This window comes from Phyllobates terribilis, unplaced genomic scaffold, assembly GCF_046119375.1.
Source record: "Phyllobates terribilis strain yellow unplaced genomic scaffold, ASM4611937v1 Scaffold_4__5_contigs__length_816908805, whole genome shotgun sequence".
NCBI lineage: Eukaryota > Metazoa > Chordata > Amphibia > Anura > Dendrobatidae > Phyllobates > Phyllobates terribilis.
In genome coordinates this window covers 565,517,350-565,533,635 of record NW_027362764.1, presented here as the reverse complement: position 1 = coordinate 565,533,635, position 16,286 = coordinate 565,517,350, and the positions used below count along the sequence as shown (strand labels likewise).

Sequence of the window (16,286 nt, the reverse complement as noted above, 5' to 3'; positions counted from 1 at the left end):
ATTATCTCATAGAGTCGTGATCTATGGGCTTCTTTAAGAATTGAAAGACAGTGTTTTTTATACCTGTGTCATTCTCTTCTTATCCATTTACCGCGGTGACGTGTCAGTCATGTCTGTAATGATTGACAGATTGTGTAACTGTGGCAGACATGTGATTGTCTTCCGCGGACTCTGATAGCATTCTGCGCCTTCATTAATGCCGATTGGATGTCTAGCAAGTGCACTGGATTGATAGAAGTAGACTTCACACCATTAAGAAAGGGCAAACCCATTTGTATTTGTATTGCTGTGATTGATGAATGCTGAGTTCAGTGTGTAAGCGCCTCGAAAATACATTTGTTTATGGCATTATCTGTTTATGCAAATTCCCTGCAAGCCACCACATGCTGATCAACGCAAGGGAAAATCTAATCCGTATAAAATACCACATAGGTTTATGTATTAGACCTGGGTAATTGATATGGCAAGTTACACAAAAATGTGATCAAAATCTAAAATAGCAGGGAGTAGGGGGGCTCGGCCTTTGGGTCCATTCTGTAAAATTGAGTACAAGCATTTTCTAAGTCATAGTTCTTTTCGATATAATATACACATCGCTGGAGGGGAATATGGAAATGACTCTTCAGATTTGGCACAAGCTTCATACACATTGCATGGCGTGGAAATTGTATATGTTCTTGTGGGCGATCAGCCATTATTAATGCAACGCATAGGTGCCATTTACCGAGCTCTAGATAGTAGATAATTGCAGCCTGAGAAGCAAATTAAATATGATCTGTAAGCATACCGATTCTCCTAATTGCCAGTAGTATATAAGTATGTGAAAAAAGTCAGTGTGCGACCAAGATTGTGTGATGGCTTCTAGCAAAGGACTGCTTTCATTGCCGAAATGTAGCGAAGTGGCTTTTCAAACTTCTAGGGTTCATCAGTCATTTATTGGATTTTTTCCTATGGAAGCTATATTAATATTTATTACCGTTAAAAAAAAAAAAACACAAAATAAAAATTTTATTTATTTATTTTTTTAATCGAAAAGCCTTAAAAGGGTTGTCCAGTACTTTTAAAAATATGCCAATGATAAATAGAAGCTTTTTTCTAATTACCTCCTGGTGCTGTTTCTGCCCACGAGTGGCGCTATTGGTGGCCGCTCACAGGCAGCACGTGACCCCCGCTGATGTCACGTCAAGTGAGGCGGGACTCAGCGCTGGGGACCCGCGGTGGCTGCTAGATTGTGGGCGGGGTTATTCCCCACGTCACACCCAGCATCCACCATTCGCTTTCCCAATGAATGGGGACAGGGAGAGCGTGCGGTGGAACGTGGAAGAGGGACCCTCAGCCTGGACTTGTCGCGACGTCAGCGGATGTCAGAGCCGACTGCAGCCGGGAGTCATGTAATGCCTGTGAGCAGCCAGTGATAGCGCCGCTCGCAGGCAAGAAGGACAGCAGGAAGTAATTCGAAAGAAGCTTCTATTTATCATTAAAACACATTGGCATATTTTTAAAAGTACTGGACAACCCCTTTAAATTATTACTAAATTATATTTTTAAAAAATGTGAAAGTTTTAATGCCTGATATAATTACTTGTGGTTTTCGTTGTCCCTGTAATGTTATTGCTACAAAAGCAAAGAAATTGTAAAAACCTGACTCATAAACAGGTAAAACTAAAAGGCTGACAAGAAAGGTTTCCATTTTTAGATGAAACATTTTCCCAGTGATATGCATCATAAATTCCCTATAATCAGATTGTGCCACATGAGGGCATGGCTGAAACAACAGTAACGGTGCCTGGCCACATCTAGATGTTCTTCTCTTACGGAGAACCAGGAGATCTTTCTATATGTTGAAAATTGACAGATTTACTTGTAGTTAGGTTGTTAAAATGGCAAACCAGAACTGCTTCTTTATGAGGCAATGTGACACAAGGATGAGAAACCTAAAAATAAATTTCAAATATTGATGATTAAAGCGATCAGAATTTACTTATCAACAATATGTTCTATGGCTGTATTCAGACAATAAAGCAAACATATCAACCTGTTTTACCAGGACTCTTACTTACAGTATGTTATATTGCTACTCACCGAACCCGATCACCTACTCAACTCTAGTTTCTTGAATTTGGCTAGTTTTGCATATATGGTTAAAATAACAACTGGATCATAGAACAGGCGAGAAGACGAATCCACCCAGAGAATCAGGCATAGGGGCTGCAAGAAGATGGGAAGTAACATCAGTGGTTATGTAATGTTGATAAGAGCAGCTGCGTTCTGTCACCTCCATAGTAGGGGATCAGTGCAATGGCCACACAGTATCTTACCATTGTCTCTGTCTGGCCTGAGCTGGGTGAGGGGATGTGACAAATCTACCACAAGAGTGCCTTACAAAAAATATTTTGCATGATGAGTTGGTGTCCTACAGCCCTTGGTGTACCGGTGGTATGATTGTGCTAACGGTGTGTGCTGGTAGTACAAGCTGTAAGTAAAAAGACTACACTGCCACAAAATAGCGTTGTGTGGTGTCCTGGATCAAGAAAAATAAGCTAATGGCGGTCATTGGTGGTCAGGCATTATTAGGTGATGTCTCATCTCAACTCTATGACAAATGTATATAATTTCTAAGAAGTAAGTTGTGCATGACAATTTTTAGTTATAGATTTATGACACTCATCGTTTGGAATATTATTAGTGTCTCCAGTAGTATTGCACTGTTGTATGCTAGCCATTCCTTTTTATATACAGCATACCCCTTAAGAGGCCACTCCTTTTTCCTATGATGCTCTTTTCATTTATTACCCTGGTTAGGGCTCTCCTAGATTGACATCTCTGAACAAAATATTGATTCATTTAAATGTCATTTATAATAATTGCATAGACAGCAGACCCAAAACAGGGCATTATCCAGAAAGCGGGAAAATTCTTATGGATACAAACATTAGAATTTGCTTTTAAATTAAAGGGGTTGTCCACTACTAGGACAACCTCTTCTTAAACTAAATGTTTGGCTCTGATGAGGTAAAGCCTATACTCACCTCTCGTTCTGGCTCCATTCCAGCGGTGTCAGCACTCACGGTCCCGGGGCTGTGATGCAGCTGATCCCAGACTTCCTCTTCATGTTCAGTTTGTCCGAAGACGGGGACAGTGACACCAGCGCTGATTGGGCACCGGGCATCACGTGTTATTCCACTGCATCACAGCCTCTAGACCTCAAATTCTGACACCTCTGGAACGGTGGCGGCACTGGGGATTGTCCTAGTAGTGGACAACCCCTTGAATGCCTTGAGTACCTTAAGATGGTTTACATTTCACACTATCGTCACGTCTCCAGTTTCAGCAGGATTTTCTATTAAATGTACTGTATATGGGTGCGCAGAGGATAGACAGGTTTTATTTCACCCTTCCTTTGTCGCTTGCCATGAATCTTAATATCTTAGCCAAAGCTAAGTGAGTAGTGAGTAGCACAGTTGCTTTGCAGCGCTGGGGTTCTAGGTTTAAATCCCACAAAGGATATTATCTGAAATGAGTTTGTATGTTCTCCCCATGTTTGCGATAACGCAAAATAATTGGTAGTGCTGCGGATTTTTCCGCAGTTATAATCCGCAGCGGAAATTTCCGCAGCATGTGCACAGCACATGCGGATTATCATTGGGGAACATTGCAGACCTTCTACCATGCGTTTTTTAAGCGGTTCTGCAGCGGAATTGCCTAAAAAACGCATAGTGGGCACATAGCCTTCCAATTATTGTGCGGAATCGCTGCGTTTTCGCCACCATTGACTTGCATTGAATTGCTTAATATCCGCATAACTACATGTGCATATGCAGATATTAAGCGATTCAATGTGCGGATGGTACCCGGGTCTGGAGAAGAGGAGACTCTCATTCAGACCCGGGTACCATAGTACCTGTAAAAAAAAAAAAAGAATTAAAATAAAAAATATACATTATACTCACCTTCTGATGGCCCCCGGTCTCCATAGCGATGCGTCCTGGCTCCCCGGCGGCTCGCGATAGTCTAAAAGGACCTGCCATGACGTCATTTAGTCATGTGACGGGTCACACGACCGCTGACGTCTGCAGTCGCGTGACCTGTCACATGACTAAACGACGTCATGGAAGGTCCTTTTTGCACAACCACGAGACACCAGGAAGACCGGACGCTTCGGATAAGGAGACCGGGGGCTATCGGAAGGTGAGTATATGGTTTTGTTTTATACCATTTTTATTCTTTTTTTTTTAACTAACTTGGTCACACTATATAAAATCCATGCTGGTTGCATGGATTTATATAGTGTGACCAAGTTGTCAAGCACTTTCCAAGTGATGCTAAAATCGCTTGGAAAGCGCTTGACAACCCGCATGCAAAATCGCATGTGAAGAACGCTTCACTTACGCTTGTCCCTGGCAGGAAAAACGCATGTAAAATCCACATCCTTTTTTTCTGCCAGGGAGATGCAGAAACGCTCAGGAAAAATCCGGAGCATTTCTGCATCATGGGCACTTACACTCCAGAAGAAACAAATGTGAATACGTCTGCTACGGAGTGACGCAGTACAAAATGTAAAAGAGCAGCAGAATCAAAGGAGCTCAGGGAGTTTTATAAAGTATTTAACTCAATTTTTTTGAGCAAGTGACAGGTCTTCTTCAACTACCTCCCATGTGTGATATAAGTAGTAGCAGGTTACAAGTGATGACCTTTTTCAGATCATGAACATCATCTGAGTCTGATGGATCTGAGTACCTTGTGCATTAGACATGGATAAAATAATGGAGAATTTAAAAACATCATGCATTTAATAATAGAAGCTTTTCAGAAAAAAATATGCTTCATATTTAGAGGTACTTAGCATATTGTTCTTTAGACCCTTTTTTCTATGTTTTTTAATATACAGATTTAGTATGGTCCACAGTAATATGCAAACACTTTGTTTCTTGTGAAAAAAATAAAGCTTTCTCTCCTGCTGCTAGAGGCATTTAGAAAATTAATCCATCTGAAGCATTTGTTCTGAAAATGCAATGCATTATTTTTATTACAGTCTTTATTTTCCATCCTAAAGTTTCAAAATCCACTCTATGTACATTTAATAGGTCTGACAAGCATAGAGGTTTAGAGCTATAATGAGAGATAACAGTGTACTGGGCTTATATTTTATCACCATTTACTGTGAAATTCTAAAATACTGCAGTTTTCTAAAAATATGTGAGCGTTCATGGTATGTTTTCATTTGCATATCTACTGTGCCAAGTCTCCCTGGGCAAAGGTTAGCGAGCTGGGGGATAAGTATGAGAAGGTGCAGCGGATTACAGCTAGATTTGTTCTAGCCTTTTCATTGCATTTTTTTTTAATTCTTGGATTGTGAAACGCAGCAGCCATTGAATAAAAATACACAAAAAGTATATAGCAGCACTTTGTAAGCACTAAGATGTATGCCAACATTGAATATATGAAGTTTGAACTGCATTACTGCTGTATAGAATATACTTATAAAACTTAAGGTACTTATTAGTGATGAGCGAGTGTGCTCATTTAACCCTTTAATGAGCATGCTCTGGTGCTCGCCGAGTATTTGCGGCATGCCCGGCATCTATGTTTGAGCCGCCGCAGCTGCATGTGTCACGGCTGTTAGACAGCTGTAACACATGCAGGGATTGCCTAACAAACAGGCCATCCCTGCATATGTCACAGCTGTCTAACAGTCGCCACATATACAGCTGCGCGGCTCAAACCTAGATGCCAGGCACGCCGCAAATACTCGACGAGCACCCGAGCATGCTCGTTAAAGGGTTAAACGAGTACGCTTGCTCATCACTAGTACTTGGCACATAAATTGGTGAATTCATGTGTGCCCATCAACCATGGCAAGGTGACCTCTCTTTGATCGGATCCTAAATCTAATATTTATCAAACATGCCTCTCCCAGGCTATAAGCACACAAATTTAATGGGCAGGTAGTATCCAGTTTTAATTAAAAACAGCCTCCTTGTACCACTTGTACGTGTCTCCAGTATGTGTGGCATCCGTTTTTTTCATGGATGCCACACGTACCCATTATAATCTACGGGGCTGCTCACATGTCCATGTGTTTACATGAACCATGTGTCTGTGCAAACCACACGGAGATATATTTTTTTTTACCAGCACTACAGATGACTAGGGCCAATACAAGTCTATGGGTCCGTGAAAAACACGTCAGCACACGGATGGCATCCGTGTTTCATCCATGTGCCATCTGTGTGCTGTATGTGTTTTTATCGTAGGCACATTTCAACTGTGAGAGACAGAATCTTAAAAAAAAGTAAAAAAAATCACATTGTATGACTTTTACATAATTAATTTAGATTTTATTGCATGAAAAAAAGTACTTGCTACAATCGAAAAACAGAACTTAATATTTGGTACAGAAATCTTTGTTTGCAATTACAGAGTTCAGATGTTTCCTGTAGTTCTTGACCAAGTTTGCCCACACTGCAGCAGGGATTTTGGCCCACTTCTCCATACAGATCTGCTCCAGATCTTTAAGGTTTTGGGGCTGTCACTGGGCAACATTGATTTTCAACTCCCTCCAAAGATTTTCTATTGGGTTAAGGTCTGGAGACTGGCTAGGCCGCTCCAGGACCTTGAAATGCTTCTTACTGAGCCACTTAGTTGCCTTGGCTGTGTGTTTCGGGTCATTGTCATGCTGGAAGATCCAGGCACGACCCATCTTCAATTCTCTTACTGAGGGAAGCAGGTTGTTGGCCAAAATCTCATGATACATGACCCCATCCATCCTTCCTTCAATACGGTGCAGTCGTCCTCACTCTTTACAGATAAAACACCCCCAAAGTATGACGTTTTCCCCACCATACTTCATGGTTGGGACGTTGTTTTTGAGGTTGTACTCATCCTTCTTCTTCCTCAAAACACGGCGAATGGAATTGATACCAAAAAGTTCTATTTTGGTCTCATCTGACCACATGACCTTCTCCCATGCCTTCTCTGGATCATCCAGATGGTCAATCAAACGGGCCTGGACATGTGCTGGTGTGAGCAGGGGGACCTTGTGTGGCCTGCAGGATTTTAATACATGACAACGTATTGTTTTTCTAATGGTAATGTTTGAGACTGTAGTCCCAGCTCTCTTCAAGTCATTGACCAGGCCCTTACGTGTAGTTCTGGGCTGATTCCTGACCTTTCTCAGAATCATCCTTACCCCATGAGGCAAGATCTTGCATGGAGCCCCAGATCGAGGAAGATTGACAGTCATCTTGTGTTTCTTCCATTTTCTAATAATTGTGGCAACAGTTGTTGCCTTCTCACCAAGCTGCTTGCCTATTGTCCTATAGCCCATCCCAGCCTTGTACAGGTCTACAATTTTGTCCCTGGTGTCCTTAGACAGCTCTTTGGTCTTGGCCATGGTAGAGAAGTTGGAGTGTGATTGAGTGAGTGTGTGAACAGGTGTCTTTTATACAGGTAACGAGTTCAAACAGGTGCAATTAATACAGGTAATGAGTGCAGAGTAGTAGGGCTTCTTAAAGAAAAAAAAAACTAACAGGTCTGTGAGAGCCAGAATTCTTGCTGGTTGGTAGATGATCAAATACTTATTTCATGCAATAAAATGCAATTTAATTATGTACATATCATACAATGTGATTTTCTGGATTTTTTTAAGATTCTGTCTCTCACAGTTGAAGCCTATCTACGATAAAAATTACAGACCTCTCCATTCTTTGTAGGTGGGAAAACTTGCAAAATTGGCAGTGCATCAAATACTTATTTTGCCCACTGTATATATGTATATATATATATATATATATATATATATATATATATATATATATATTTGTAAATATATATATACCTATAAATATATATATATTTGTAAATATATATATATATATATAATAACATATATACTTTTTTTTTTTTTCTGATACATAACTACTGGTATAAAAAAAAGTATAGACTTTTTTTTTCTCTTGCTTTGTACTAACTGTGTAATGCTTTGCATTTCAGGGTCTTTTATGATGGTGAATACTACTGGAAGACGTGTTGGGCAGAAGGCTGTCCTTCTCTTACCTCAGCTGAAGGAGAATGACACGCACTGCATTGACTTTCATTACTTTGTGTCCAGCAAGAGTGGAGCGCTTCCTGGATCCATGAACATTTATGTGACAGTTAACAATGGGGAAAAAGGGAGCTCAATCTGGAATGTATCAGGACCAGCATCAGGCACGTGGAATCGAGCAGAACTGGCAATAAGCACCTTCTGGCCCAATTTCTACCAGGTAGGATAATCTATTTATGTGAGTAAACAATAATTGCAATGCAAACCCTAAATTGACAAAGGTTAAAGTTAAGAAAAAATAAACATGGTATTAGAAACACTTATGGTTAGCACAAAACTGTGCCATTCAGGAGATCTGTAGCACGACTGGATAGCGTCAATGATGGATTAGTATACAAGTTTCACCCTTTAGTTTCTACAGATTGCTCTTTTTTTTGTGAGTTGAGATATTTGCTTATAAGATAATCATATAGATTTGCATGAAGCTTTGTGTTGGAAACCCAGAAAGAACACTCTGTACAGTAAAAGCATATTACCATCAATCCAGTTTATCCAGAACCATTTGTATTTTTTTATTATGGGCCTAAGATCTAACAGGCAGGTAGTTGCTACCTACCTGCCTGTTGTGCCCGGCGCCGATCTCTGCCGGCACGGAGCTGTCACAGATCTCTTCTGCTGTCAATTCAGTGGCTTCCTCTTACATCATGTCGACAGAACAGCGGCTTCTCTCCGCTCTGCTCTGTGGATGGGGCATGACTGCCAACGCCATGCTGATTGACAGCTCTCAGAGCCAGTCAACTCCTCTCACTTATTACTGCCAAAGAGGATTGCAGGTACCTACAAGGAGGATTAAGACCCAGCATGTAGAGGCCCTCTGGTAGGGCGGAAAATACACTTGAACATCACCGTAGAAGATGTAAACCATAATAGTTGTCATCTATATGACTGTTCTAAATTTTTGGAATAAATCTCAGCAAATTCGAGCATGTCCTTTCATGAAAAAGGCAGGATTTACATTAACTGTGGTGGTCCTTAGGTGGGACTTATACTGACGTATACTGACATATTGATAAGTATTGAGAAACTTCTAAGTCAGTATATTCTTGTCTTTAAGTTGCTGCACATCACCAAGAGTGTGTTTTATCAGCACAAACTTGTATTACTTGAATTATCCTAGAAAATATTACAAATTTGACACATAGCACGTTGAATCTTTACTTTTTCACTCCTTTCCATTTTCTTGTATGAATGGGGCATCCTTTATATATAGGTGATTTGTTTATGTCAAACATGGAAAATGGACACCCTATCCTACCAGATTTCTTACAAGATCCTTATCTTCTCTATGCATATATTCCCATGGCAGTAACTGGTAGACCCCATTGACTTATGATGGGATCTGCCAGGTTACATGAATGTGTCTATTGTTTTGATGGAAAAACAGCATTGCATGCAGTACTATTTTCCAATAAAAATAAAGAACCTGTCACAGACGCTCCTAATAGAACATAGCCTTACCCCATACTTCACTTCTCCGCATGATAATTGTATTATTAAAGAAGTTATCCAGGTCTAATTTTTTATTTTACTATCGTCCTAAGAACTAACAGGCAGGTAGTTGATGCCTACCTGCCTGTTAGGCCTGGCGCCAATCTCTGCCGACACACAATGGTCACAGACCACTCCTGTCGGCAGTTCAGTGCCCTCTGCTGGCATTATGTCGACAGAGCCGAGGATTCTCTTCTGCTGTGCTGTTTTGACAGGGCATGACTGCCGACGTCATATTGATTAACAGCCGCCTCCACACTGCCTAACTGCGATGAGTTGACTGTCAATCAGCATAATGTCGGCAGTCACACCCCGTCAACAGTTGTACCTACCTGCCTGTTGTGCTCGGCGCCGATCTCTGCCGGCACAGAGCAGTCACAGACCTTTTCTTCTGTCGATTCAGCCGCTTCCTCTCACATCATGTCAACAGAACAGCGGCTTATCTTCTGATCTACTCTGTAGATGGGGCATGACTGCCAATGTCATGCTGATTGACAGCAGGCTCTACGCTGCCTAACTGTGGGGAGCCAGCTGTCAATCAACATGATGTCGGCAGTCACGCCCGTTGACAGAGTAGCCCGGAAGATGAAGAGCTACTCTGTTGACCTAGAGCAGCTCGCCGGCAGGAGCAGTCAATGACCTCTTAGTGTTGGTGCCGGGTAGAACAGGCAGGTAGTTAGCAGGTAGTTAGCAACTACCTATCTGTTAGTTTTTATGTTCCTATTTAATAAAAATACCCTTTAAATATTTTATACTAGTTCCATAATGCTCATGAAGGGTTATCTGTATATCAGGACGCCCTCCCCACCCCCCACAGCAGTTTAACTTGTATGTAATTTACCTATATCACATATTTGAATACAGATTGCCCTTTTAGTGAGTTTCTGGTGTTATATTCACATTATATATTCTAGGAGTGGGAGTTGATGAATGCCGTTTACATTTAAATGCTCTTGAACATATAATTAAACTAGAAGCCGTTGTGAACTTTAGGCGGCCGTCACCATCACACTAATCACTGACGCTTCTCCTGCATGCGCCGTATACAAGACCATTCTGAGAGCACAACAATTTGCCGGATAATTATCATCCGTAGCAATTTAAGAATGAAATTATCCATTGATTAGGTGCAAGCTCAGTATCTAATTAACGCCAACTTTTATTTCATGACTGTATATTATTTAATTTTGCATAAAAGAGAAAGAGAACCATCAAGTGCTTCACTGTTCGATGTAGTGTATGGCAGCCGTAATGGAGGAGTTATATGAGAGGAGTTTATGTTTTTCATGATGGTGATTATAAATCATATAAACATAATTGAGCTGGTGGTAAATATTTGTTGCTTTTCTAAATTAAATATTGCAAACAGTAGTTTCTACCTGATCTGAGTTTGCTGCTGTTGAAATAGTATTCTTTTTACAGTTCATAATAAAGGGGATGTTCTTTTGCAAATTTTCATTGATTTCTTTCTGTTTAAATTCTTTTTTTTTAAGTTTTCGAATAATAATCATAATAACAAGATAGACAAGGTAGAGTTAAAAGTAAATGTTACAGGTTTCACAGCAAGGTTAAGGTGGTAAAATATTTAATGTAACATAGATATTAAATTTAAATATTGTCAGTCATAGTTACAATATTATATTTACAACAGTGGTAGAAAAGGATCAGAAAGGAATTAAAAGAAGAAAAATCTCCCCTCTTCTCCAGTGCTGATCTCTTCTGGTCTCTAGTTCCTGCTTCAGCAGTGATGTCCTGACACAGTGACATGTGACCAGCCTCAGCCAATCACTGGCTTAGACTTGCCACCACTGCAGCCAGGGATTGGCTTAAAAGTAATTTTATGTGTGTTCGAGAGGGACCAGAAAATACAGATTAGCAATTGACCTTGGAAGTGCCACATTAGTGTATTGGTTCTGTCACATCTTTTTCCTTGTTTGGAAAAATAATAATCATTTTATCCTTATTACCTAAAATGTTTTGATGATAATAACGATAGACATGGATGGATGATTGGATGGATAGATGAATGAATGGATGGATGGAGGTATGGATGAGAGCGATAGAAAACAAAATAGTTATACATAGTATAGGAGAAACACACATGTAATGTTATAAATAGAATTAACTGGGACTCAATGAACTTTTGGGTCTCCCACTATGGGGCATCCAGTAAAGGTATAGATAGATTGGTATGGTGAAAGGAACCAAATAGCATATACTGAAGTACAACATTGCTAATAAGTCCAAAGAAGCTGTATACATGTTGGGATAAATGAATATAGTAAGCCACAGAACCAAATTGAATTTTTTGCTGAGGTCTGTCAATTATCTTATGATTTGTATGATACCCTTTACTTTTGAATGTTGCGATGGGAGAGATAACCAATCTGTGTTTCAAAGGGAGCTGTCAGGTCTTCCAAACCTTATCAGGGCCCAACATATCACTTTAATGGATACTTTCTGCATTTCAGTAATGTCCTGGTTGGCCTTTCTATGTTTTCTAAAATACCTTTTATGTCTACAATCACCATATGCTAATGACCTAGGACTACTACTGCTTCCCCCATACTAGTCTGGTTTCAATACCTGTAATCACACCCCCTGGTTATGATTGATGTCCTTCCCTTCTCTCCAAGTAATTCCTGTGCCATTGTAAGTCAGTCCTCTCCGAGTATCCCTTCCCATGTGCAGTGAAGCCAGGTGTACTCTCCCTGGCTTCATCAGTGCAGTACGTATGCCTAGGAGGCCGTACGTTGTGTGCGGGGCGTGATTACAGGTACTGACTAGTGTTGAGCGAATTTGTTCGGCATTTCAAATTCGTGTTCGGGTTCCAGCTTGTTCGCGCCAAAAAAATCGGCTCTGCCCACGAACATCCCTGGTTTGCCACGATGTCACGCAGATAACATCAGGGATAAAATCAGGGATGTTCGTGGGCGGAGCCGATTTTTTGGGCGCGAACAAGCTAGAACCCCGAACACAAATTTGAAATGCCGAACAAATTCGCTCAACACTAGTACTGACCCTGGACTAGTCCTTGGTCTTTTGTATATGGCGATTGAAGAGATATAAAAATTTTTGACAAACATATAAATGTGGTCCCAGGGTAACTGGGACATTAGGCTGTCCAAAGTAGATAGCAAGAAGAGGATGAATCAAATATAAGGCTAACAAGCAAATCCCCTACACTATCAATAGTTATTAAATACAATTAAAACCACAAAAGAAATCAAAGACCAATTACCCATGAACAACACTTATCAGCAAAAAACAGGAACACATTATGATGTAAAGATATCCTATCTTATCTATATATTCAAGGAACTATCAGGCAACCAGATAAATAAGATAAACTCTGCCTGTCCTTAAGAGAGCAATACCTAACTGCGGTGGTTACCAACCTAAAGATAAATGCAAATAGCCCCCCTGCTCAGCGGAGTCTGCCCCTGTCTCGCCCTGAAATATCAAGTTAAGTGCTAGAATGAAGCACATATCATACCTTTCGCCAGAGCATAATCAGGAACATCACTGGTCATGCTAACTGGTTTGATTGCTGGAGGGACCCTACTGCAAAGACCCATGGTTTCCATCTCTTGTACTGATGAGTGACTATTCGTACACTGTTTGTGTTTTATAGAAAATATTTTCCGATTGAAGGCAGATGTGAATTGAAACCAAAGCATTATGGTTAGTGTTAACTTCAATCACTCTCATATTGGATGCATTGAGCTACATACAGGTGCATCTCACTAAATTAGAATATCATCAAAAAGTTAATTTATTTCAGTTCTTCAATACAAAAAGTGAAACTCATATATTACATAGAGTCATTACAAACAGAGTGATCTATTTCAAGTGTTTATTTCTGTTAATGTTGATGATTATGGCTTACAGCCAATGAAAACACAAAAGTCATTATCTCAGTAAATTAAAATAATTAACAAAAAACACCTGCAAAGGCTTCCTAAGCGTTTAAAAAGGTCCCTTAGTCTGTTTCAGTAGGCTCCACAATCATGGGGAAGACTGCTGACTTGACAGATGTCCAGAAGGCAGTCATTGACACACTCCACAAGGTCCTAGAGTTCCAATTTTCATTTGGAAATCAAGGTCCCAGAGTCTGGATGAAGAGTGGAGAGGCCACAGTCCAAGCTGCTTGAGGTCTAGTGTGAAGTTTCCACAATCAGTGATGGTTTGGGGAGCCATGTCATTTGCTGGTGTAGGTCCACTGTGTTTTATCAAGACCAAAGTCAGCGCAGCCGTCCACCAGGAAATTTTAGAGCACTTCATGCTTCCCTCTGTCGACAAGCTTTTTGGAGATTGAAATTTAATTCTCCAGCAGGACTTGGCACCTGTCCACACTGCCAAAAGTACCAATACCTGGTTTAAAAACAACAGTATCACTGTGCTTGATTGACCAGCAAACTCGCCTGACCTTAACCCCATAGAGAATCTGTGGGGTATTGTCAAGAGGAAGGTGAGAGACACCAGACCCAACAATGCAGACGAGCTGAAGGCTGCTATCAAAGCAACCTGGGCTTCCATAACACCTCAGCAGTGCCACAAGCTGATCGTCTCCATGCTACGCCGTATTGATGCAGTAATTGATGCAAAAGGAGCCCCGACCAAGTATTGAGTGCATTTACTGAACATACAGTACAGACCAAAAGTTTGGACACACCTCATTTAAAGATTTTTCTGTATTTTCATGACTTTGAAAATTGTACATTCACACTGAAGGCATCAAAACTATGAATTAACACATGTGGAATTATATACTTAACAAAAAAGTGTGAAACAACTGAAAATATGTCTTATATTCTAGGTTCTTCAAAGTAGCCACCTTTTGCTTTGATGACTGCTTTACACACTCTTGGCATTCTCTTGGTGAGCTTCATGAGGTAGTCACCGGAAATGGTTTTCACTTCACAGGTGTGCCCTGTCAGGTTTAATAAGTGGGATTTCTTGCCTTATAAATGGGTTTGGGACCATCAGTTTTGTTGTGCAGAAGTCAGGTGGATATACAGCTGATAGTCCTACTGAATAGACTGTTAGAATTTGTATTATGGCAAGAAAAAAGCAGCTAAGTAAAGAAAAACGAGTGGCCATCATTACTTTAAGAAATAAAGGTTAGTCAGTCCGAAAAATTGGGCAAACTTTGAAAGTGTCTCCAAGTGCAGTTGCAGAAACCATCAAGTGCTACAAAGAAACTGGCTCACATGAGGACCACCCCAGGAAAGGAAGACCAAGAGTCACCTCTGCTTCTGAGGATAAGTTTATCCGAGTCACCAGCCTCAGAAATTGCAGTTTAACAGCAGCTCAGATTAGAGACCAGGTCAATGTCACACAGAGTTCTAGCAGCAGACACATCTCTACAACAACTGTTAAGAGGAGAATTTGTGCTGCAGGCCTTCATGGTAAGTCCAAATTTGAGATCTTTGGTTCCAACCACTGTGTCTTTGTGCGTCACAGAAAAGGTGAACGGATGGACTTTACATGCCTGGTTCCCACCGTGAAGCATGGAGGAGGAGGTGTGATGGTGTGGGGGTGCTTTGCTGGTGACACTGTTGGGGATTTATTCAAAATTGAAGGCATACTGAACCAGCATGGCTACCATAGCATCTTGCAGCGGCATGCTATTCCATCCGGTTTGCGTTTAGTTGGACCATCATTTATTTTTCAACAGGACAATGACTCCAAACACACCTCCAGGCTGTGTAAGGGCTATTTGACCAAGAAGGAGAGTGATGGGGTGCTACGCCAGATGACCTGGCCTCCACAGTCAACAGACCTGAACCCAATCGAGATGGTTTGGGGTGAGCTGGACCGCAGAGTGAAGGCAAAAGGGCCAACAAGTGCTAAGCATCTCTGGGAACTCCTTCAAGATTGTTGGAAGACCATTTCCGGTGACTACCTCTTGAAGCTCATCAAGAGAATGCCCAGAGTGTGCAAAGCAGTCATCAAAGCAAAAGGTGGCTACTTTGAAGAACCTAGAATATAAGACATATTTTCAGTTGTTTCACACTTTTTTGTTAAGTATATAATTCCACATGTGTTAATTCATAGTTTTGATGCCTTCAGTGTGAATGTACAATTTTCATAATTATGAAAATACAGAAAAATCTTTAAATGAGAAGGTGTGTCCAAACTTTTGGTCTGTACTGTACATTTCAGGTTTTAAAAACATTTGTCAAGCTGGTGTTATGAAGTATTCTAATTTACTGAGATAATGACTTTTGTGTTTTCTTTGGCTGTAAGCCATAATCATCAACATTAAGAGAAATAAACACTTGAAATAGATCACTCTGTTTGTAATGACTCTATATAATATGAGTTTCACTTTTTGTATTGAAGATCTGAAATAAATTAACTTTTTGATGTTATTCTAATTTAGTGAGATGCACCTGTATATTGATTTTTGATGGAACTCCATACTTTGCTGCAAGTATTTTTTTTCTTAGGACAATAAGTGCATTGCTCCTTTTAGAGAGGGAGAAATATTTCCGTTACTCTTGAACAGTGACAAGTTGTCTTTGGGCTCCTGGTTGGATGGGTTATGATAACGTTCAGCATGTCCAGGACAAGCAGCTGGGGAAAGTTGTGAGGATAAAAGCTAATTTTGCTCTTCAGTGATGCAGGGAGGATCATCGCTGTGGTACGTTGATTCACGGCTTCCCATTTGTCACATATCTGATGAATA

At 40.5% G+C, this 16,286-nt stretch overlaps 1 protein-coding gene across 5 annotated transcripts in view; it reads left to right on the top strand.

Moving 5' to 3' along the window:
- PTPRM (protein tyrosine phosphatase receptor type M) overlaps positions 1–16,286 on the top strand; it is an 810,930-nt gene that overhangs the window by 228,466 nt on the left and 566,178 nt on the right. For all 5 annotated transcript variants that reach the window (XM_073679060.1, XM_073679055.1, XM_073679056.1 and 2 more), the window contains exon 3: positions 7,993–8,264. In XM_073679060.1, the coding sequence (XP_073535161.1) occupies positions 7,993–8,264 (272 nt within the window). The remainder of the gene's footprint in view (positions 1–7,992; positions 8,265–16,286) is intronic.